The 23848-nt window shown below is 44.0% G+C and overlaps 1 protein-coding gene across 4 annotated transcripts in view; it reads left to right on the top strand.

Moving 5' to 3' along the window:
* Positions 1-23398, top strand: part of numb (NUMB endocytic adaptor protein) — a 60483-nt gene extending 37085 nt beyond the window's left edge. Inside the window, exons 3-11 of one of the 4 annotated variants that reach the window (XM_049596696.1) lie at positions 5951-6025; positions 14784-14816; positions 15538-15612; positions 17842-17982; positions 18216-18420; positions 18568-18867; positions 19611-19754; positions 20413-20562; positions 21112-23398. In XM_049596696.1, the coding sequence (XP_049452653.1) occupies positions 5951-6025; positions 14784-14816; positions 15538-15612; positions 17842-17982; positions 18216-18420; positions 18568-18867; positions 19611-19754; positions 20413-20562; positions 21112-21869 (1881 nt within the window). In that variant the 3' untranslated portion in view covers positions 21870-23398. The remainder of the gene's footprint in view (positions 1-5950; positions 6026-14783; positions 14817-15537; positions 15613-17841; positions 17983-18215; positions 18421-18567; positions 18868-19610; positions 19755-20412; positions 20563-21111) is intronic. The other 3 variants (XM_049596697.1, XM_049596698.1, XM_049596699.1) reach the window with 3 other exon arrangements.
* The last annotated feature ends 450 nt before the right edge of the window (positions 23399-23848 follow it).

A 23848-nucleotide genomic window follows, 5' to 3' on the forward strand; every position in this document is an offset into this window, starting at 1 on the left:
AACACATTTAAACATCCTTGGTAGGTTTAATCTATGTAGACATATTCATATGGAAATCAATGTGTGCAGCTTGTTGTCTGCAGTTATTTACACATTGGAAAGGAGGAGTTTGTACGGTGGTGTACAGTTTTGACTTTCTATTGATACCTGACAGGATTTTCACTCAAGCTGATTTATGGCCAATACCTTGAATTAATTTCTGGAATTCACGTGGATAACATCCAGAGGTTGTATGCTAACAAAACCAACTCCAGTTAATTGATATTGACGTACGTGTAATGCCACCTTGTACCCCTGCCACCTTCAGAGCTTTCAAGGAAGAGGTGCTGGTAGGTGTTTCGTTACTTTCTGACTGAGCCAGGCAAGATGTTTCCCCATGTTTCTAGTTTTATTGCTTAACTAATGCCGACCATATTCTAGAAGGCTTTGAAAAGGCTTTTAAAACGCTGATGTCTGACACCCTCTCACATCTAAAGACGGTCACCACATATACATGCACTAAACATTCTGGGTTTTTTGCCCTTATGCTGAAAAAGACAATATTGCTAAAAGGCTTTAACATGGGCAATGCAAATGAATATTCCACTCCCATTTACATGCAGCTGCTCATACTTCAATTAAAGTGCTGTAAACATGTCATTTTCACAGCAAAATATAGAAAAGTGGAACAGCTGGAACCGCTTGTCATTTTGCTTTTTTGCATCAAAATATGATGTTTTAAAAGTTTTCTTACTGGTGGTGGACTTGTTTGACCGTGCAAACACAAGGTTGGTGCTGCAACATTTGTGTATATCCAAAAATCCATTGATATCCAAGTCTTTCATCGTGTTTGAAAGTAGTCGTGTTTCTTCTTCTGACCAGAAATATGGGCTTTCGTCTTGGGCGTACATCTGCAGCCTTGCAAACAGTTGGCAAGTTGGTTTGTGTAAGAGGTTGACTGATTCATCATCTGATTCGACTTTATATAAACTATCATCAATGGCAAATGGAGCTCCGATAATGGCCAATAGCTGTAATATCTGCTTGTCACAGGGGTACGGCTGTAAGGCTCTTCCACAGAGTACCCAGCATACAAATACAAGGTAATGTGTGTTTTAGATCATTTGTATGGTTTAAATGAAAGTTAACTAATGTAGGACAGCTTTACTTCTTTATTAGGGGCATAATAGGGTTGCTGGTTATGTCTCCATGACAACGCACACAGTTGACCATAAACAGACAAGAGGCCATGTGTCACAAACTCCAGTAAAAAGCCCAAATGAGATTTTCAGATGGTCTGTATACATGCCCAAATAATGCTATTAAAACCTGAGTAATACTGACATTTCCAATATGTCTTAATTGGAAAATGCTAAATTTGGAATATGGCGTAATTTGGAAAAACAAATGGAGTATGCTGTTAACAAGACTCGTGTCAAATTCAGAATAATAGGGGAATACTGGTGTACATGTAAACGGACCCAGTTTGAGGTTTTAGTCAGACATTGTAAGATTTTGCAAAGACCGGGGTCACTCTTTGCAAGACAACAACTAGATTCATTTTGAGATTATTTTTGAGATTTTGAGATTATTTTCCATCCCGGAAAATTGCTCCTGGTTGGAAATACTTCCCCAAACTCCCTGACATGTTAACATTTTTTTTGTGTGGCGCCAAAAACAGAAACTGTATGTGCATACAAACTTTACATTTTGTATTTTGTCGCCTTAACTCACCACCATTCTCTGTTGGTTAGCTGCGCTATTTCAGTGGGAGGAGACCGTGGGAATGAGAGGCCCACTGTTTCAAAAAATTGATTTCTCTGTAGAATAAGTGCTGGTTGGTGGATCAGATGCTTGCCGAATTAAACACAGACTCTTGTTCACTCCACAACACCACCAGTTTCTCCTGCTTTTCCACAGTCCGAGAGAACTGAGACTTGTTCATGTTCTTGCACTATCCCAGTGTCCGCTCTATGTCCACTGTCTACCTGGTTTGCTACTTCCTGTTTGCCGCTTGAGAGAGCACATCTATTGGTTGTTGACAGTGTTCGCATCACTGAACTTGCAGTAATATTAAACATATTTGAATTGTTGTAACGCCAACGCAAAAGAATGACTGCCTTAAGACAGCTTGGATTGGGTTTCATGGCCACCATACTATAATGAGACCAAACGAAACTCATGATTTTATTCCAACATTGGAAATTTGTCTGCGACAATGAAATCAGTAGAAGGTCGTTTGGTATAAGGCCTTGGCATAAGCTAACGGGCTACTGGCTTCAGCTTCACTTTTATTGTACAGACTTATGACCAGTATCAAACTTTTCATCAATCTCTTGGCAAGAAAGCGAAAAAGAGTATTTCGCAAAGTGTTAAGTAATAGCTCAAGCTAAAACCTGAGTATCTAAACAACGGAGGACTGTTCTTTGTTACTGTCAGTCTGTTGTCTTGACCTTGTCCTCCTTATCATCGGCTGCTACAAATGCTTACAGAATTTAGATTTCAGCTCATCCCACAGTTGCACATGGTATTACCTCTGCTGGCCCTCTCCAGCTGGAAAATCAACCTCGGGGGCAGGAAAATGTAAAAACACTATCTCATCCTGTGTTTCTCCTCATCAAACAAACACAAACAGTGCCGTGTCAGTGACAGCACATAATAAAAATATCATGATATATAAACTGCATCTAATCCGAGCCCACTGTGGGATTAGTGCCAAGTGGAACTAATCCCACAGTGGGCCCACAAACAAAATCAAATTACCCTACACGTGTACAACACACTGTTCACCAGATATTAATTATTATTAATAAATAAGGAATTAATGTTTTTCTTGCTGTGGTTGACCGCATCTGTTGGATGTTGCTGCCAGCTACGTCCTAACAGGACAGAGTGTGATGGTACAATGAAGCATCTGTTGTGACACTTGGTGCCTCCCCTGCGTTTACTCATCTCACCTCAGCCCCATCTCCTGGCTGATCCCCTATTAGCAACGCTGCTGCTTTCACTGTCTTCACTACCCTAGCTGCCTCCTCGCATCAGCATTGTCCTCAGCACACATGCGTTTTTTGGGGGGTTGCATCTATGTGTGCATACACATGTGTACATACACCGACAGTGTGACTCACAGCTGTAGCGTCACACTCTGAAAATAGCAGGGCCGGAGGGTGGGCGGGGTGACAGGCGTGGGTCAGCGTCACTCCGTGTGTGTGTGTGTGTGTCTATAAGGAAAGGGTAAGGACTTCCTCTCCGGGCCGGCACGCACAATGGCTTCTGGGGCGGTCAGGGTTGTGACTCTGGAGTGACACACAGCAGGGTGTGATGTTGCTTCAGGTCCAGGAGGAGGGAGGGAGGGAGCTGGAGGACACAGCCTTTTCCGTTCATTCAGTCGCAGTTAATCCCACTCACGTAGAAAGGCCTGATGGTCGGAGCACAGGGTCCCGCCACCCCCTGAGCTGAGCCTGACAGTCTCTTGATTAATTAGTTACTAGACGACACTCTTAACGATTATCTCTCATTGTGTGTGTGGCGTATATAGTGTTAAAGGGCCTACGCTCTTTATCCTTGAAGGTTCGTGTTATATACTGTGGGACTGATTTTCTTTCTGACATCAGTGGAGGCAGTGCAGTTAATTCTGGCACAGCTTTACACGCTTCCAAGGTGTATGTCGAAGGAGAAAGTCTGTCGGAACGAAAGCAACACTTGTAGTATAAAGGACGACCTGTGAGACCAACATGTTTCGACTTGTGGCTTTTATGATGAGGGTGACCCTGCATCTAGTGGGTGAAAAAAGAGCATGCAGGTCGGATTGCAGGTTTTGGATGATAAATATATAAAAGTGAAATAAGAATAATGATAATTTAAGGTTTTAAGCCTCTGACTGCTGACTTTGTGTGTCAGCTCTGTCCTCTGCGACACCAGGAATATGAGAGCTGCTGACAGGCTAAATAACTGTGGAGACGTGCTGCTTAATAAAATGAGAATACTTCAAATCAGGTTTCCTATATTACCTTTGTTTAAAATGTTTAATCTTACTTTCACATGCATGAAATGTCCCAAAATTATCACTTTAAATGTGCTACCTGACCAAATTAGCAGCACATTGCTGTTAAAGAATTTGCACTTTCAGGTCAGGTTACAGATCTTGTGTCGGCGGTAGGGGGTCATGGAAGAATTGGTCAAATGTGCAGGTGGCAGGGCAGATTCTGTGTTGCACATTGCAGTTCTGACTCAGGAGCGGATTTTGAAAATGTGACCCGCTCAGTTCTCCACCCTGATGAAGGTCACAAGCAGAAATGTCAGTCTCACAATGAAGTTGTTCTTTACACTTCTTTATGCAAGTGTTTTATTTCATGTCAGGCAGCCTGCCCTCGGCATGATTTACTGCAGGAGGCCGTGGAGTTCTATATTGTGGGGACTTTCCATGTTGCACAGCGCTTTACTAATCTTAATAAAGACTGAGATTGTTATGTTTGGATGAGCTGACCTAATGGACGACTCCATTGGTATTCTTGGCCCTTATATTAAGCCTCTTACCGTCAATGTTTGGTTAAGATTCTCGTGTTATTTCTGACAGCTCCTTTATTAGTTCATTTGTCAAAACTAGCATTTTCTAGCTCAGACTTAGGCCTGTCTCTCACCCAAAGATCTCAAGAGAGGTATTCATGCATTTATTACCTCTCTGTCTTCGTGTAAAAGTCAAGAACAATTGGCTCTTGCTCATCTTGCAGTTAGGACAAAATGCAACCACTCGTCTTCTAACTGGAAAAGGAAAGCATGGTCACATAGCGTCAGTATTAGCCTCCCTCCACTGACTGAGAAAAACTTCTCAGACTCTACTAACCTTTAAGTCACTGCTGGAGATCTACCTCTTCTCGTCGGTGCTCGATTCAAGTTGAGTTTAACACCTTGACGTCATCTCCTGTTCTGCTGCAATTCTTCTTCGTTTTCTTTTGTTTTTATTTGTTGTTGGCTTATGAATTAATCTGTTTTGGTATTTTGAACCTTTTCAGCTCTTGGGTCTACTGTGGTTGTTTTTAAGTATGCTATACAAATAGAGTAGGAAGACATTAAGTATGATCTGAAGTGCACAGCCAGTATCCTTTGTTTGCTTTGTTTACACGACCGCAGAGCTGACAGGTACAGTGGTTTGTTTACATGGGGTTACAGAAATCTATATTTAATGGATTCAGTGTGGACACAGAGACGCTTGCTGTTAGGACATGGGGTTAGGCCTACGTTGGCCTATGCTGTGTGAGAGACAGAGAGAGGGAAAGAGAAGCTCGAAGGTGAACAATTGCACAATGTTTCTGTAGGTTATTAATAACTTTGTCAAGACACTGCTTTGTTGCTTAATGACCCGCCTGCCTGAAACCTGCAGTATTTTCTAACAAGCTTACCTGAACCGCCCGACCCATGGGTCAACTCCTAGCCCTTGTGGGCTGTGGGTCGACCCACGCATCACTACTGGCAACTCAAAGCTGGAATATTGTGAAGGCCAAAATAATAAATATTGTGTTTTAATGAGGTCTAAGTCCACAGGAACACAAAGGAGCTGGTTGCATGTTGACCGTGCTCAGTGTATGAGGAAAGAGCAGCTTGTTTTTGCCCCTCTGTGTGTTTATTTTGTTTTCCTCATGTAGTCCTCTTCTCATAAAACCACACACTTGCTGCTAGATTTAGGAACTTGCCTATTTATATTTCTCAGGAAGTGTTTTCTCCATGGACAAAATTAGGGATCAACTAGGGCGCGATTGAACTGCGATTGACCTCAAAATGGTAATTAATTAGGTGTATAAATCACCAGCGCCAGCCTACCAGGGAATATTAGACAGCCTGGACTCATTTAAATACCCCATCTCATTGCAGAGTTTATTAATGTATCCGTAGTTAAACTTCAGTAGAGATAGCCACGGGACAGGTTTGTCACCACATTACTCACTCTCTCTCTCTCTGTCTCTATTCCCCGCAGTACCTGGGACATGTGGAGGTGGAGGAGTCCCGAGGCATGCACATCTGCGAGGATGCAGTGAAGCGGCTGAAGACGGTAGGTCTCACTAGAAAGCTGCTCCGTACTTCCAGGAACGAGGCTGCTACATACCACCCGTCCCACTTCCTTTATTATCTTTTCTCCCAGTAGTTTCCTTCACAGAGCTACTATCGACATCCTACTGACTCCTTCTAACATTTCCTTTATTTCATGGCAGCTCTCCTCCATCTGTCACCAAGCAGTTTAGTTCTTTTTACTGTGTCACAGTTTACTCTGTACATCGAGGCCTGAGTGTGGCTGATAGTTGCCATTTGTCAGTGAGGGTCTCCACCCATTGTGACCCTGTGAAAACCTCCGGGGGTGTCAGGATCTGCTCTGAATGACTCTTCCTCTCTCTCAGTTTTCTCGTGCACTGTCTCAGCCTGAGGAGATAGGCCAGCATGTACTTCCTGCTGCAGGAGATTCCGGCAGGGTTGCGCAAAAGGAACAAATTCCAGTTTGGGGAGCAGGGGAGGGGGAAGCAATTGCTTTTCCATGTTGTCAGTTGTTTGCAAAGGCCCCACCCAGGTCAAACCCCTGTTGGTAAATGAGGCTGATTCTCTGTAGTCAGGGCCAAACCTGAGTCGCGAGTACACAAGGCCACTCAGGCGGATTGGCACGTCATAAGTCTGAGGTGTAACTTTGTTTTCAGTGCCAACAAAGGTTACGAAACTCTCACCAAAGTGTCTGGGATTAGCTTTCAGTTTCAGTTTAAATGACTCCGACTAATCGAGAATTCACACCCTGTTTACTCTGTCATCAGTACCTATTCTTCCTGCTTCATAAAATTGTGTTGAGGGCCTTTTAGTCATTTTGCATGTTCGACTCAATGAGCTGTTGAAGGCTACTTGAGCTATTGAGAGCCATTTGTTAGTTTGATTATACTGAAGAACATGCTCCAGATTAATTTTCATATTTTATGAGTACAATTTAATGGACAGTAAAACGCTTACATTTTCAAACCAGTTAACCCTCTGACACCTGCCATAGACCCTTTTTTGTCTATTTTAGAGGGGGCAGGGGCTCTTTGGGGGATGATAGCAGGTCAACAGTATATGCAACATAAAAGTGGTGTACATCATCTGAAAGCTGGGAACCTGAAGATTAAAATGAGCTGTTAGCTCAAGTTTTTCTAGTTCTAAATATGTAATAAACAGTGTGTTTTGTTTAGGCTCCTATTCAAACTTTGAAAGTTAAGGGTGTGTAAGGGCTGAGAACATTATGATGAAGGTATATGACGCTCATTCCCATGCACAATTATGTCTCATGAGTTGTTGCAGCAATTTTTGGGTTGAAACCATTTGTTATACAGATTTGGTGCTAAATTTAAGCATTATCAGTCCCTCCAAAATACTGCAAGACTGAGAGATACACCATAGAAAAATCTAACGAACTTTTGACCTTTAAAGATTTCCATAAGGATTGCATTTTTTGGCAATTGGATGGGAGCACTTCTGTTCTAGAAATTGTTGAGACATCCCCTTATTGTCAATATACCCATGAAAGCCATCCATCTTCTGAATACCAAAGGTCTCTGGTTTGTGCTTGTAAAGTTTAATGAGGCTGTCATTATCCTCAAGGTCACAACAGGTGATTTTATACAGTGATGTTTGTTTTAAAAAAGATGGTCTCACAACAATGAAATGGCTACTATGGGGCTTGAAATCATTTCACGGGAATAAAACTGGGGTCACTGAATCCACAAGAGTCTCAGCTTTCCAGTCACATCCTTTTTTTTTTATACAATTCCAAGACTGTTTAGAAACCCCAGTGTGCAGAAATATTCAAATACAGTAGATACAAAAATAACATCTGTACTGCATACAAATAGCTGAAAATGGCCATGCCAGTTTTTCCCTCAATAAAGTTTAGCCTAACTTTGGAGCATTCTTTACCTGTCTTCCAGAAAAGTTAGCATGAGATGGTACCAATTGATTCTTTAGGTATTCTAGTCTTGTATGATATCAGTATCTTCCCTCTAGCTTTCCTCTCAGCCCGCCTAATGTCAGCAGAGATTGCCAGCGGGCCAGCAGGTCTCATGGGGTTAAAACAGAGCAGTGTAATAAAACAGAAGCTATTTAACACACAGTCTTACATTTATACAGAAGTGCGTTTCCTCACACTTCAACACGTGTTGACACATTCTGGTAAAAGGCATCCACTCACAAAACACACTGCACTGGTACGTACATCACTTGTGTAACAAAGACGCGACATACAAAAACCCACATAGGAAGAAGTGAACCCAGAGGCACAGCAGACAAACATACTGTACACACACAGAGACGTACTGTACGTACTCCTACAGTGAATACTCAATACCCGAGCACACACATACAAGCCCGATGAACACACACAGCAGCAGCACAAACACACTGGTGCTTGATGAGGTCACATGGTGTACACAGAGCCCGAGGCTGCGAGGCCTTATTGAGTTACAGTCATTTTAACAGGGCGGACAAAATGGAGCCAACTCAAAAGGAGAAGCGGGCGCTTCTGCCTCCTGTCGTCCTGCGGGCCGCAACTATCTGACCCCTCTCAACCTCATGACATTCCCTCCTCCGTCTCCTCCGCTGCTTTCTCACCACCCAGAGAACTTATTGTCAGCCAGCACAGAGATGGCTTTATTGATCCTCTTTTGTAAGCGGGGTGGGAAATTAACTGCCACATTCAGAATGCGAGTCAGGCTGGCATCATTTCAAGGTCTTCTTCTCCACACTATTATTTTGGAAAAAATGGCAACATTGGCAGCTGATTTTTTTGTGATGTAACTGCTGCCATTACATTCCTGCTTAGTGGCTTTCATCCAGTTGAGCCCTGGTCTGGACCTGTGGGTTCAGCTGTGTACCTGAGAGGCTCGGCTTACAGGACATGCCAGGAAACAATAACTACTGCCCATTCATTCTGATGAAAGGAGCTTTTACACTGCACATTTTTTTTATTCTCCTCCAGGTTTGTTTCCTTGTCGTGCAGCCCTCTACACACGATTATTATTGTCTCCCAGGTCATTATGAGATGCCATCACACAGGAACAATAGCATTTCTGGGCTCAGGGAAAGCTTTACAAATACTAAACCTTCACAATTTAAAAATTCATAATACAGGAGTATTAACATTCAGCACCGGAGCTCGGAGCAGTTGAGAAGTAATCAGACGAGTCGAGCTGACCTTCATATCTGATTAGCTTTGTGGTGATTTTCAGACAAGAGTAGGATTGTATAGCGTATTCCTGTGTTGCTCTGTCGACAATGACGCAGCTTAAATAAATGATTTGACTGACAAAATGAGGTCTGACTCGGGGGTTCTCTGCTGATGATTTGAATCATGGACGTTTAGGGGGCAGCCCTGATGCCATCTGAGGTCTCTGTAAACAGTTTTACAGACATCTTTATTGTAGTGGCGGACTGTGGGAAAAACAGAGGGAGCTGACAGCAAGGCTGACTCTGCTGCCTGGAGCAGAGCAGAGCAGAGCATAGTGATGGTATACAGTGTGACTGCCCCTTGGTGCCAGTTATCCTCGTCAAAGCTAGATTGTCCAGACGAGACAAGGACCAGCCTTTAAGCAGATATACAATTAACGAGGCCCTGATGGATCCCGGTTCATCCTCGCTGACTCTTTAATAAGCTAACTGTTGCCAGGCAACAATTACAGTCCCTACCAGTGGAGACAGTTGATATTGCTCAGCAGTAAACTCAGTTTGCAGGAGCTAATAAATAAATTGGTCAGGAGCCAGGCCCACACCTGTAGACACTTAATATATCTGATGAGGGCTGTTTCCTGAAAACCACCAGCCAGACTGCAGCCAAAACACTAACACACTTTGGTAGCATCAGCACAACACAAACTTTATTTCATTTCTCCAAGCTCCACTTCGTTTGGGTTTTGATTAAGGATGGGCACCGACAACCAGTGCTAAATTAGCCCTGGGGCTAAATTATCAGAGACCGAAGTATTCATAAGCACTAATAGTATTGATCTTCTCTGTTGGCGCTGAACTCCTCCACATACACACACACACACACACACACACACGCCTATACGACACGGTAACCGGTGAACAGCCGAGCGGCCCCGGTGGAAACAAAGTGAAGATAACTCGAAAATTACTCAGTGGCGACAGCTACACTCGTTACTGTAAGTGACATTAACCCTTAGTCATCACTCATCCACCATCACTAACGTTATGTCTTACACAAGGACAGCACGCTAGTTCAGCTGATAGTGAATTGTTACTAATAAGCTCAAATGATAGCTGTCTGTATGTAGACTAACTTAGTTTGACACTTATCTTAAAATACTTTTAAACTTAGCTGCTGGCTGAGACAAACAGCCCCTCTCCTCCCCACACCGACATGTAACCAGCCAAGCTGGCGGAGCCAAATACAGGGCACACGCCGAATCATCTACGTCTTCACACTATTTTGATTAAATTTCCGGAACTTCGAGGTGTGGTGGAAATGCAAACCACACAGATTAACAGGAATTATTTTACCCTGGTAAATAAATTCCTGGTAATGAAAGTTCTTGGAAATGTTGGTGGAAAAGGGGCTATAGTGTCTGTGGTGGTGGCTGGCACACAGAAATGAGGAAGTAGGCAGTCATCCAACAGATCTGAGCTCAGAGATGAGCATGGAGATCTGGGTGCTGGCGAGATGGCGGCAAGTTTACCAGAGTTCATTTACAAACACTACCCATATTGTTATGACACAAAGGTGGTTGAAAATTGGCGAAGTATCCCTTTAATGTTTTTGAGCAGGGCAAGAGAGATGAAGAGCGAGCTGACGCGCTTTGATGAATGAAGAGGAAGAACATGAAAATGTATGTGTGACTAGATTTGTGCCTGGAGGGCGCGTGTTGGTGGTCCAGCTGTCAAACTGTGTGTGTGTGTGTGTGTGTGTGACAGCTACAGCTCTGAGCCGACTCCATTGTTTTCCCAGCAGCCTTTGGGACTGTAATGAGAGTTTTCTCACAGCTCCGCGACCCGTGACTCAGAGGGGAGGATGGAGGCGGGTGGAGGAGGAGGCTGCACTGCGGCACCGTCAACCTCCAAGCTGCCCTTTTGCGTTGTCACCATGACATCACTTCCTGGTGCCGTTGGCTAGCGGCCCAGGGTTGGAGGTGTATTCTGTGTTCTCGCAGTGGGAAATGTTTTTGCTGTTACTCAGAAGCTCCCAGTCACCTGGAGTGTTTTGTCTGTGTACACTGGGTGGGGCACCTCACCACCAGGAGATGCTGACGTGCTGAAAGAATTTCACCCAGTAGCTTCAGGGTGCATCGTTGAGATTGTGTCTAAGTCCATCAGACTGTGTGTATTTTAGCCGGTGCTTTCTGTTAAGACGTTTAGTGAGACAAGGTATGAAAAGCTGCCTTAGATGACTTTCCACCCCCACTAGAGATATTTCCTGAGTAAACACCAAATGTGGGAAACTACAAACTAAATCCTCACCCAATCCAGAGCTGCATCTGCTGACTGCAGGCAAATCAGATTTGTTTCTGAAGTCAGATGTTGAAAACAGATTGTCTACACTGTTATTTTGAAGTGATCAGATCAGATTTGTGAGTCCAGATATGACAAACTTATCTGCATGGATTGTCGTGGTAACGATGTAGACATCAGTTAACTATATAGCAATGTTTTGCCCTGTGGTTCTTTATTTAAAATTCTTTTTCAGTCTAGATTTGACATTGTCGTCGTGTGTTGCATTCAAAGACACTTTGAAATCCGGTTTGAGCAGCCAGAGCAGCTGGACTAATACACATCTGGACAAATCCAATTGGAATCGCATCTCACACCACCTCCAAATGTGGTTTGGATTGTAAGAATCACACTTCATGTGTATTTTTGCTGTCCAGACTTAATAAACTCAATCTGGACACAATGTGGATATGCCAAAAAAAATGGATTTGGACTGGCAATCTTACTAAGGCCTGAAGAAACCTTTCCAATCATGTCCTAAAATCTCGCCTTAACTGAAAACAGTGGACAAAAAATAAACACATTTTGCAGTGAGAATTGTGTTTTATAGGCAACCATCCTTGCTATAGGTGCTCTGCAGGGTGGTGGTTTTAGATTAGACATTAGATTAGACATCTCTGCCATCCACCATAAAGTACACTCACTCATGTAGTTGCATTGGTAGCAAACGTTGGAAAGAGTGAGTTGTTGCACAAAGTAGGCCAGTGACAAACGTTACACAAGATGTGTTATTTGTTGTTGCACATCCTGCTGGTGGTTAGTGTTGATTTGAGGGGCAGAAATGACTGTGTGCCACCAGCTGGTAGTACCGCTGAAAGGTTTTTGCTGTGGCTACAAGTAGTAAAGTATGCACAATATTTTTCAGCATCAGAAGTATGGCGTGTTGGCTTAAAAGTTTCCTGCTTCAGTTGTTTAATTTTTGCCTTGTTGGCTTCACCTTGATCTTTCAAAACTCAGCTGTCCTTTCTGTCCAGAAAGCTTTTCCCCTGCTGTAGTTTCATCCCAGCTCACACATTGAATACCTGAATATTGTATTACCTTTTTGTTTGTGTTATACAATTTTTTTGTCTTTTTAAGCAGGTTTTTAATGTGGTGTTGCAGAGAAATACCTCCAAATCCCCTCCCCCACACCGCCTCCCATTCTAGTTGTCTCAACCTCATAGAGATTTTTTCCTCCCCTAACCATAGCTTACTAATACTAGCTGTGCAGGCTCTACCACCATCTGCATGTCTGTGTGGTTCACACATACACACACTAACAAACGCTTAGCTCATTCCAAATGAATCTCCAGTGCTGGTTAACACGTTAAATCATGCATTAACATGGTGCTCGGAGTGCTGTCTCCACCATGGCTGTGTAACAGGAGCAGAGTGGCACTCCTTTTCACAGCTTATGGGGAGGAGAGGAACTCTGAGGGTGCGGGGGAAGAAGGAAGGATTAAGGCCAGGCCGGGTCTGGTGGTTGTGGTTTCTTTATGTGGTTACGGCGGCCTAAACTTGACCCCTGACTCCGTCTGACTGGTGGTGAATAGTCACAGGCTTGACTCAGGGGTCAAACTGCCGTCTGTGGGAATCTGTTTCTGTCTGCTGAACAACCATGGAGCCACAGTCTAAGAATCATAGGAGAAAGAATAAAATGGGATTTGGGATTATCTCCTCCACATACTTGCACAGACACACACCTGAAGGTCTGCCCTCTTTATCTCCTCTGTCCAGGCAGACTGATATGCTGTCTGAGCTGTGGGACTGTTGCAGGCTTCGAAGGGTTGTTGTTTATTTCAGTCACAAAAAAAATAACCCAGGGGTGTCACTTCCTGTTTTGGGGAGGTTTACTAGCTTCCAGTGTGGTAGTACTAACAGATACCATCATATCGACAATAACAACCACAGTATCACCCATCAAAACATCTGTCACTATGAAGGGGTGTAATGATATATCAAATTTTGCGATATCACGATAAAAACGTAGTTTGATACCATGATGGAACTGTGATGAAACGATGTTACATGGTTATTTTAGCTGCTCTCTACAATCTCTCCTCGTCAAATATAAGGTCTAATTCAACATTACCTGTGCACTGTATCACTGAAGAGTTTTTCGAGCTGAGCTGTGTGCTCAAGTCTGTCTCACCACAAGTGTTGAACAGGACTGATGAGAAAAACCTGACGTACTGGACAGCATGGAAGTTATTTCTGGGGTTGATGATGTCATATAGAGGATACGTTACTAATGTTAAATATCTCTGGAACGTTGCCTGTGAGAAACTTGGACTGCCATATCTTTAAATCCGACACCCGGTGCTTTCACACCTGCCCTGTTCGGTTCAGTTCAATCAAACTCAAGTTCATTTACCCCCTAAGTGCGGATCGTTTGTGAACACAGCAATCACACTCAGGTGCGCACCAAAACAACCAGTCCAAGACCTTCTTGAAGAGGTGGTCTCAGTCCGGTTACCAACGAACTCTGGTGCGGTTTGTGGTGAGAAGGTGTTCCGACCTGGATCTGAAGCAACTGCAGTCACATGACACATTGTTTGAGTTAAACATGAGCATGTTACAGTCCTGGAGGATTATTAATGTGCACCTCCTCCTGTACTGCCTTAATATGCACATTCAGCACATCCAATGCATCAAAACATTGTTTTCTAGTTGGAGCCGCGCCTCGTTTTCAAACTGTGTGGTTTGACTAAAATGAACAATGACAGCAATATAGTCCACGATGAGCAGCGCTAAAATCAACCTGCGTAGTTGTCCCTCCATTGTGACATTAGAAAGTGTCACATTTATCTTGCAAGTGTACTCTTCTTCAACGTTTGCTTTACTTCCTGGATTTTTCCCACGTGGAAATTCTGACCAATCAAGAGCAGCTTTCTTACACAAGGCATTTGATCTGGTCCGCTTGTAAATGCTGCCGTGAGAACAAGAACCAACTCTAGGCAATTATACAACTTTGGGACATTCTAAAATAAATATGTCTTCGTTTTTTAATGTCATGATAAATATGGTATCGTGGGCTTTTTATCGTGGTTATATCGCACCGTGACTTTTTGGTATCGTTACACCCCTGTCAGTATGGAATCATGTGGAGCTACCTGATCCATTGCTTCACTCACTCACTGACTCACTGACTCATAACCCAGCTTCACCTCCACTGAAAAACAAAACCCCAAATGAAATCCCCCTCCTGTGGGCTCCAGACAATTTTTAGACTTCCTAGGTAACATTTTCATGCCTTGTTCCTCCTCCCGTCTCCTCCACCCCTCTCACCCGCCCTCCCCTTTTACCACATCCACTTCCAGGACAGGAAATTCTTCAAAGGATTCTTTGCAAAAGTAAGTTATTGCTCTGTGTGTCTGAGTGTGTCTCTTTATTATGAGCATTATTATTATTTTCCCTCCTCTTCATGTAACACTTCACCCTTTGATCACATCTGAAGGCTGGAAGAAACAAACACTCACACACACGAGGGGGGGGGGAATCTGTCTGGAGAGAGACAAACACAATGATGCATGTGTCTTTGAGCAGGTGGGGTGGTTTAGGCTGGGGCGGGGCACCTGTGTGTGTGTGTGTGTGTGTGTGTGTGTGTGTGTGTGTGTGTGTGTGTGTGTGCGCGTGTGTGCGTGCGTGTGTGTGTGTGTTTTGTATTAACAGGCGTGCCTTCTCTCCCTTCAGCCTTCTTCCATGAATCAAGAATGGAACAATGAACAGTTTGTGTGAATGGACATTTACCTTTGTGCACACACAAATATTTTATTGTTGTTATTCTAACCAATGGGGCCACCACTGTCGACTGCATCAGAGCACCAGTTCTCATACCAACCCTCTTAATTCTTTTATTAAAATTTGGGCACAACTCCAGACTTGTGTCTTCTCCTTTGTCTCTTACCTGGTGCTTTCTCTTTATTTACAGGTGTGCTTTGTGTGTGTGTTGGAAGTTTTATGATTTGGTACCAAGGAATGGTACAAAGCTATTTTATTGGGGCACGGAGAGATGAAATGGAAAAGTTTCCTCGTTTCTTACTCGTACATGTCCCTGTTGTGTTTCATTTGCAGGCTGGGAAGAAGCCAGTGCGCGCTGTGTTGTGGGTGTCGGCAGATGGTCTTCGCGTCGTAGACGACAAAACAAAGGTAATGATAAGTCCCTTCAGCGTTCCATCACAGGCTCGGAAACACCTTGATCAGAGAGACAGAGCTGCCAGAGGAAGTACACGTGGCTTTAGTAGCTTTACAGGTGGAAGCTGCTGAGCTGCAGCAGCTGATAATGGTAGTGAGGCTGCCATAGTTCTGCTGAAGTGACCTCTTAGAGGCCCTCTTTGTAAATATGTACTCAGTGCACCTGCAGGAGTAGATATGAGAAGAGTAAACAGGAAAGGTTATATTGACACCTGCTGGAAAGTGACGGTACTACACCAGACCTGGTTTATGTGCCTTTATACACACGTTTACATTTTATAACAGTTGTAGATAGACGCAAATAGTTTAACATAAAAAATCAACGACAAAAAGAGAAAAATGAAGGCAATTTTTTTTTTAATTTGCCTTCTTTCTACTATTAGCTATTAAAGGTTTTTTTTTGTATTTTCTCTTGGCATTGATTACTATTAATAAGTTAACTTTACGAACAAGACCAGGCGGACAACCACACAAATTTCAATTCACAGAATGTTTGAATGTGAAATTGTGAGTTTTATTGTCAAGAATAAATCTGCATGTAACAGAAGGGTGTAAGATGGAGGCAGGAACAGTGTACATGGGATGCCATAACCAAGTGGCGGGCATAGTGTACAGCAGGCCTATTTAATTGGCAGCCCACGGGCCACATGCAGCCCAGAAGCAAGCTCTGAGTGGCCCGGGCAGGGATTGGTGCTGAGACCTGGTATGAAACGGCCTGGAGTACAATTAATCACGAACGTAATAATAAAAAGCTCTGACATTATCAGCTCTTTTATTGTAACCAAGTTTTCGATAGGTTGCTCACTGCTGAAAAAGTCTGGCCCATAGACATTTTAAGGTTTTACAGTCCAGCCCAATTGAATTTGCAATTGAATAGCCCTGGTGTACAGGAACATCTGCACTGAGTATAGGCTGGAGGTCCCAAGGTCACAAAGGAAGACTCCTCCTAAGGTGGTTGAGAATGATCCTGTGGGACTTCCAGATCCAGACTGACAAACTGGTGATGGCTAACCAACCGGAAGACGAAGAAGGCAGTTGTGATAGATGTAGCAATCCCGCGCGACAGCAACATCAGTACAGAGAACAAGAAACTCGAAAAATACCAAGGGCTGAAAGAGGAGCTAGAAAAGATGTGGGGAGTAAAGGCAACAGTGGTGCCAGTGGTACAGAGAGTGGCTCCAGTAGATTCCAGGTTCAATAGATACCAAGCTCTGACAAGCAAGGAAAAATGTCTAACATATTATTTATCAAAAGAAATTTTTGAGGAATTTTAGATAGACAGTCATGGGATGCCTCCACTCCAGTGACAGCCACAGCTAGAGGCATTAAGTTTTCAGGTTGTACATCTGTCCCATTCTTGTGAACGTGATATCTCAGGAACACCATGAGGGGATATTTTCAAATTTAAAGGAACTGGTGAAATTGTAGTGGGCAAAAGTCACTGTGCCCTCACAAACATGTTTTTGGCCATAACTCAAGAATTCATACACTACTTATGACAAAACTTCACACAAATGTCTGATAAAACAAATTGAGGAAGTGATGACATTTAATATCCAAAGTGGTCAGCTTCACTGTGACGTAATGTTCTGCAAAAACACTTTTCTGGCCATTAGTCAATGCCATAACTCAGGAACAGAAGGGGAGACATTTGGTCAGACGCTGAATCGGTGACACTAGTCTTGGGTGTCCATCTTGAAACTGTGCTGATTATTTAGATCATCTGTGCTGCCGGGGGAAGATGTGTGTGAAGCATCCACGTTTTAAAATATGTATCCTCTTTTGCAGCAAAATCTATATTTGAAAACGTCGTCTCCTGTGATGGTTACATTTGAATCTGGACATGGATGTAACTGTAACCTGGCCGGCTTGTAGAGCCGTACAACCACAGGGTGGCAGTTCTAGTTTGAGTGAGCCATTATTTTCAGTGTTATTTCCCTGTGGGTCAGGGTTATGGTTTGGGTTCTGGTTTGGTCAGAGAGCAGTGTCAGGTGAAGACTAGTACTTCTCCAGCTGATAGTGGTTCAATCTTACTCGAGCGCTCTTGAAGCCAGGCCTTCACTCTGAAGTACTGTTCACTGTGCAGTCATTCAGCCCACATTTTAAATTGACTCAATTGAGAGTCACTTGATTCTGACTATAGTTTTTAAGCTCACAATGATGAGGTGAAAATGTGTTTGGCAGGACCTGATTCTGGACCAGACAATAGAGAAGGTGTCGTTCTGCGCACCGGACCGTAACTTTGAGAGGGCGTTCTCCTACATCTGCAGGGACGGTACCACGCGACGCTGGATCTGCCATTGTTTTATGGCCATTAAAGACTCAGTAAGTCAAACTCAGTCTTATTAAGTCGTCTTCATTCAGAAGTTATGATCTTCAACATCATTCAGTGTTTTATGAGTCACTTAAACAATGTAGTTTATGTGAGGGTGTTTATACTATTTTAATAATGTTTTCTATATCATGTTTATGGGAGGAAAAACCTTAATTTCTATATACCAGCGCTGTGCTCAGAGGTTTGTTTAAACAAGGTTCATGGTTTTTGCGTCATCTTTCAGGGGGAGCGTCTCAGTCATGCTGTAGGTTGTGCATTTGCTGCCTGTCTGGAGCGAAAACAGAAACGGGAGAAGGAGTGTGGGGTCACAGCAACCTTTGACGCCAACAGAACCACTTTCACCCGTGAGGGCTCGTTTCGTGTTACTACGGCAACAGAGGCGGCAGAGCGGGAGGAAGTCATGAGGCAGCTACAGGATGCTAAGAACGGTCTGTATCTGTAGTCCTTGTAATTCCCTGACGTGGACATAGGTTGTGGGGTTTAGTTACACACAAGTTCAAACTTGTCTTTTGATTCAAACTTCACTTCCAGCTATGCTGTTGTCTCATTGCTTGAATGTTGCTCCTCTTTTACAGCTGAGACAGATGTGAAGACTGCTGGGAACTCAGCCACCAGCGTGACAAACTCCTCAGCACACCCGACGGGAGGCTCACCATCCCCGTCGTCCTCCCCTCCTCTCTCCGTGGCAAGCCTGGGACCCCAGGTGATACCACGCAGACACGCACCGGCTGAGGTTCTCGCCAGGCAGGGCTCCTTCAGAGGCTTCCCGGCCCTCAGTCAGAAGACTTCTCCCTTCAAACGGCAGATGTCGCTGCGCATGAACGAGCTGCCCTCCACCATGCAGCGCAAGTCTGACTTCCCCATGAAGAATACAGGTGAGATTGGGATCCTGAGCAGCTGTCCGTGTCCTCAGCTCGTTTGTTGGTATACACAACCTGATAAAAAACTTAAAGCGCAACAGTCTGTATTTGCAAGGATGAAAAGAAAATCAGGAACAAGAGTAGCACCCAGCGCCCGACCTTGTGTTTTCCATGCAGTTAAAGACGCAGCATGTGTACGGCCCCTAATTCCCAGGGCTGGTACCAGCGGTTATTCCACAGGCTAGTTAATAACATGTCGGGCAGGAAATCCAAAGTGTGGGATCATTTTGAGAAGGTGAAGGATGAACCCAAGGTGATATGTAAACTCATCTTCATTGGTCGACTACAAACATGACGTATCATCTGAAACATGGAAGTAGCTACATGCCCATTAGCCCGCAGCGTCATTAACAGGCGGCTCGCTCAGTGTGTGACGTGCACTTGGAGATAAAATATAGGCCTATATTAATGAAGGTTCATTAGTACGGTTTTGTATTTCTCTGTAATGTAGCACAGTGTTAACAATGTTACTGATACTATTCTTTCTCACACCTTCAACTCAAACCACCAAAATATATCATTTAATCATTACATTAATATCGTAAACATGCGGGTGACTAGTCGACTAATGGCCCTAAATGATGATTATTGGTCGACTAGGAAAATTCTTAGTCGGGAGCAGCCGTACCCAGAGATGAATTCTGTCCTGTCTTCTGTGTCTTTTGTATGAACCTCTGTTTACTCTCTGGTGTTTCCAGTCCCTGAGGTAGAAGGAGAAAGTGACAGCATCAGCTCGCTGTGCACTCAGATCACCTCAGCGTTCAGTGGACCCCCAGAGGATCCCTTCTCGTCAGCACCAATGCCCAAACCAGCTTCATCTCCACAGTCGCCTGTAGCACCAGGTAACACCAGATAAACCTCCTCTCAGTCCCTTAACACCTAACATGTGCTACAGGGAACTTACACTGATAACCTAGCTGTGTGTGATAGTTTGTGATTGAATCTGTGTAATGGCATGATTAAACTACAACGTTTTTAATAGATGAAGCACATACTTCTGTTTTTCCCGTGTTAACTATCATGAGGTTTTGTCCAATTATTCCACAGTGCCAGTAACAAATCGCATGCAAACAATTATAGCAGCGCTTTATAGCTTCTTTTATTTGAGTGATAATAAAAATTCAGGGACATTAGCCCAGAAAAACTAATGAATGTATTGTCAATTTTACACTTGCCAGGCAGAATTAAAAAAGGAAGCACACACTTATTATTTGGTTGTTTGCTGCAGATAACGGCCAACTTTCCTGGCCACAATCTTTGCCCACATTTGGCTGAATGTCCTGGTTATTCAGCTCTGCAGAAAATAAACAGACCTCCAGTGATGATTGTGCTGCCTGCAGTTTGAATTTCATTTTGTCATAACTGCATTTGTAGCATTTATTTTGTATGTGTGATTAACTGCACGGTCATATTGTGCATGTCTAACAAAAGATCGGTCCACGTCACGTCAGCTGACACACATGCTTGCTCGTACTAGCTTCTGTCTCTTATCTGCTGTAGTGAACGGCACAGCCCCTGCCTTCTCTGTTGCTGTTGCTGCTGCTGCTGCTGTTGCTGCTAACCCCCCAGTTCTGCCCCCCGCTCTGCCTGCCCGAGACACTAACCCCTGGGCTAAGACCCCAGCAGGTGCCCCGGCCTCAGCACAGCCAGGTAAGAAGCACCTCAGAGAGGCTAAACTGATAAGTTGGCACGTCACAGGATGCACTGAGAGTTTACTAATGAGTGTACCTTTGATGTCTACTTATCCCTGCATCATTTTTTGAAGATGGGGGTGCGATAACTGTGTGTCATTAAGTTGAACCTGTACCATCACTGTACGTTAAAAAATTAATGAGTTGTAGTCAGACTTTTTCATAGCAGTCGTTCGACGTTTTGGGAACTATGCTTTTTTACTACATTACGGAGATTTAGATGAGAAGATCGATACCGTTTATGTATCCGGTAAATGTGACGCTACAGATCTGTCCAACACCTCGGTTTTGTGTGAATTAAACAAACAAGATAGAAAAAAAAAAACAAAAAGAAATTTTCCTAAAATGTGGAACTGTTCCTTTAAACCAGCTACAGCTATAACTGGGAAGACTTCACCAGTATTTCTTTCTGTCTCAGTGATGCACTGCTTCTGTTGTTCTCACAGTTAAATGTTTGATGTGTATCCGCTGACATTGTTTTGCCTTTCTGTGTACTTTCTGCCAACAGGAAGTAACTGGTCATCTCCGACTCCAGTGATAGTGGTCCCCCCCACATCCTCCCCGCCCACGTCCACCCACAAACGCACACCATCAGAAGCAGACCGGTGGTTAGAAGAAGTCACAAAGTCTGTCCGAGGTCCTCAGCCTAATCCAATCATGGCAGCAGCCTCGCCTCCCACCCAGCCGTTCCCTGCCCCTGTACCGATGCCTGTGGCGTCCGTTCCCTCTGTTGCCCCGGTGGCCTTCATGTCCCCTCTGCCCTCCGCTGTGCCCATGTTGCCCCCTCGCCAGCCTGCCTTCCACGCTCAGGCTCCAGCCTCCTACCCGATGCCCAACGGGCTGCCGTTCCCTCAGCCCAGCGTGCCTGTGGTCGGCATCACTCCTTCGCAGATGGTGGCTAATGTGTTCGGCTCAGCCACGCAACCCCAGCCGTTCCCCGTCCCGGCCTCCACAACACCCCAGCATGATGCCCAGGCTGTCGGCAACATCAGCCCGTTCATGAAACCCCCTCAATCACACACAGTGCACCCTCCCCCCCTCCAGCCATCCAATGGTAGTGTGACCTTTAACGGGGCAGACAGCTGGGCTGCTCCATCCCAACTCGCTCCATCCTCCCCAGCCACCCAGCCGCCCCCACAGCCGCAGGAAGATGCCTTTGAGGCCCAGTGGGCAGCCTTGGAGAGCCGCTCGCGCCAGCGCACCACACCCTCCCCGACAAATCCCTTCTCTACTGAGCTGCACAAGACCTTTGAGATCCAGCTCTGAAGACTGTGTGTGAGATTAGAAAGTACTGGACAATAAAGAGGCCATTTTAGTTGGAGGAGCAGATGGATGATGACTAAAGAAGAGAGGGGAATGTCCTCCTGCCTCTCTTCATCTCGGTTTCAGTGGACAAGCTCAGCAGGACCGAAGACAGTGGAGAGCAACGGGTGAATCAACAGGGAGCAGAACTCTGCACAGCAGTGAGGGGAGGAAAAAACAAAACAGGTTGCTGTTAACAAGGGCGCAGCTCCCCAGGCATTTCATTAGCATTGTCTGTATTGTTTTGTTTGTGCTGTGCAGCGCAAGGTCGTCATTACCCTGTGGAATATCTGTACCGAGCCACTCCCAGCCCCCCTGTAAGCCCCCTGCCACCCACACAGGTGTGGCGGCTCCCATCCCCAGCTCACCTTTGCTTGGTCCAGCTCCCAGCGCTCACTGTTGACAGGACGAGATCTCCCTCCCTCACCTGGCAGAAGAACTGCAGCACTGAGAGAACTCAGCTTCCAGATGAGAAGTTCTCATTAATAACTTCCCAATCAGAAGAGTAAAGTGAGACAATGCCAAAATCTTTATTTTTATGCATTAAGTATATTTTAAATAGCTTTGGAATCTAACAGAAGAGTTGTAAGTAATCGTGCCAAAGGCACAGGCTAGCTACAATGAGACGAGTTTATGTTCGTGTATACAAGAAATGACCGTATATATTATACATAAATATATATCTATAAAGAATCTATACTGTACACACAGCTCACAGCAGTGCTAATTTTTAATGTGATGTAAAGAGATTTTGTGAAGGGACAGCTGCTTTACTTTTGTGTTATTTTTGTTCTGTTTTATTTTTGAAGAAAAATCTCTTTATTGCCGTCTGTTGCATCCTGTGATTGGATGTGAAGCATCTCACTGTAAATAGGGTATCATTGCAGCAACAATCAATGTGGACCTAGCAATGGTGGTGGTGCCCAACTGGTTGCCTCTCTTACCTGTGCTCAGTTTTTAATAGTTTAGTACACATCAGTACTTAACATTTTACTTCTTCTGTCTTCGCTGTCATTCTTTTTTTTGTGTGTGGTAATGATTTTTTTTTATTTAACACAGTAGGATGTGTCATCTCCTGTTTCTCCACTTCTTACATTAGTTTTTTTTAAAGTAGTTGATTTCTAAATTTTTATTTTGCACAAGCACTAAAGTAGATGATTTGACCTCACAGGTGACCTTGATCAACATGGGTTTAGTCAGTTGTGGTGCTGCAGTAGCCGAGAAGCTGCGTGCTGACCTGCCCTGACCTCCGTTAGCCTGCTGTGACGGTCTGACGGTCAGCAGAAAACTACAGGGAGATATAAAAAAAAAAACGGTTTCATCTCTCACTGTCTGATTTCTCTGTCATGTTTTTATTTTTTTAAATCAAACCTGTGAATATGATCTATTATCTGATCTATTTTTCCATTTTGTAATTATTTCATTACTTTATTCCACTTCGGAGAAACATTGAAGCTAAAAGATTGAATAAATTGATGGTGGTAAAGGAAAAACAGTGGTCTGTGTTCTTGAATGAATAAGGTATAGTCCATCCATCCATCCATTTTCATTGGCTTATCCAGGGCCGGGTCGTGGGGGCAGCAGGCCAGATGTCCCTCTCCCCAGCAAGACTTTCCAGCTCCTCCTGGGGGACCCCAGGCGTTCCCAGGCCAGATGAGATATGTAATCCCTCCAGCATGTAATGGGTCTGCCAGTGGGACGTGCCCGGAACACTTCCAACTTCAGCAACTATTTCTATATATTTATCGAACTAAAATGACAAACATTCACTTGTTCCAGCCTCTTAAACATTATAATTGTCTCCTTTTTTTGGTTTTATATGATTAAACATTGAATATCCTTAGGGTTTGGACTGTTTTACATTTGAAAATGTCGCCTTGGACTTTTGGTAACTTTGATGGCCATTTTTTCAATATTTATTAGCATTTCATAGACTTGAAATT

This window comes from Epinephelus fuscoguttatus, linkage group LG14 (genome assembly GCF_011397635.1).
Source record: "Epinephelus fuscoguttatus linkage group LG14, E.fuscoguttatus.final_Chr_v1".
Taxonomy (NCBI): domain Eukaryota; kingdom Metazoa; phylum Chordata; class Actinopteri; order Perciformes; family Serranidae; genus Epinephelus; species Epinephelus fuscoguttatus.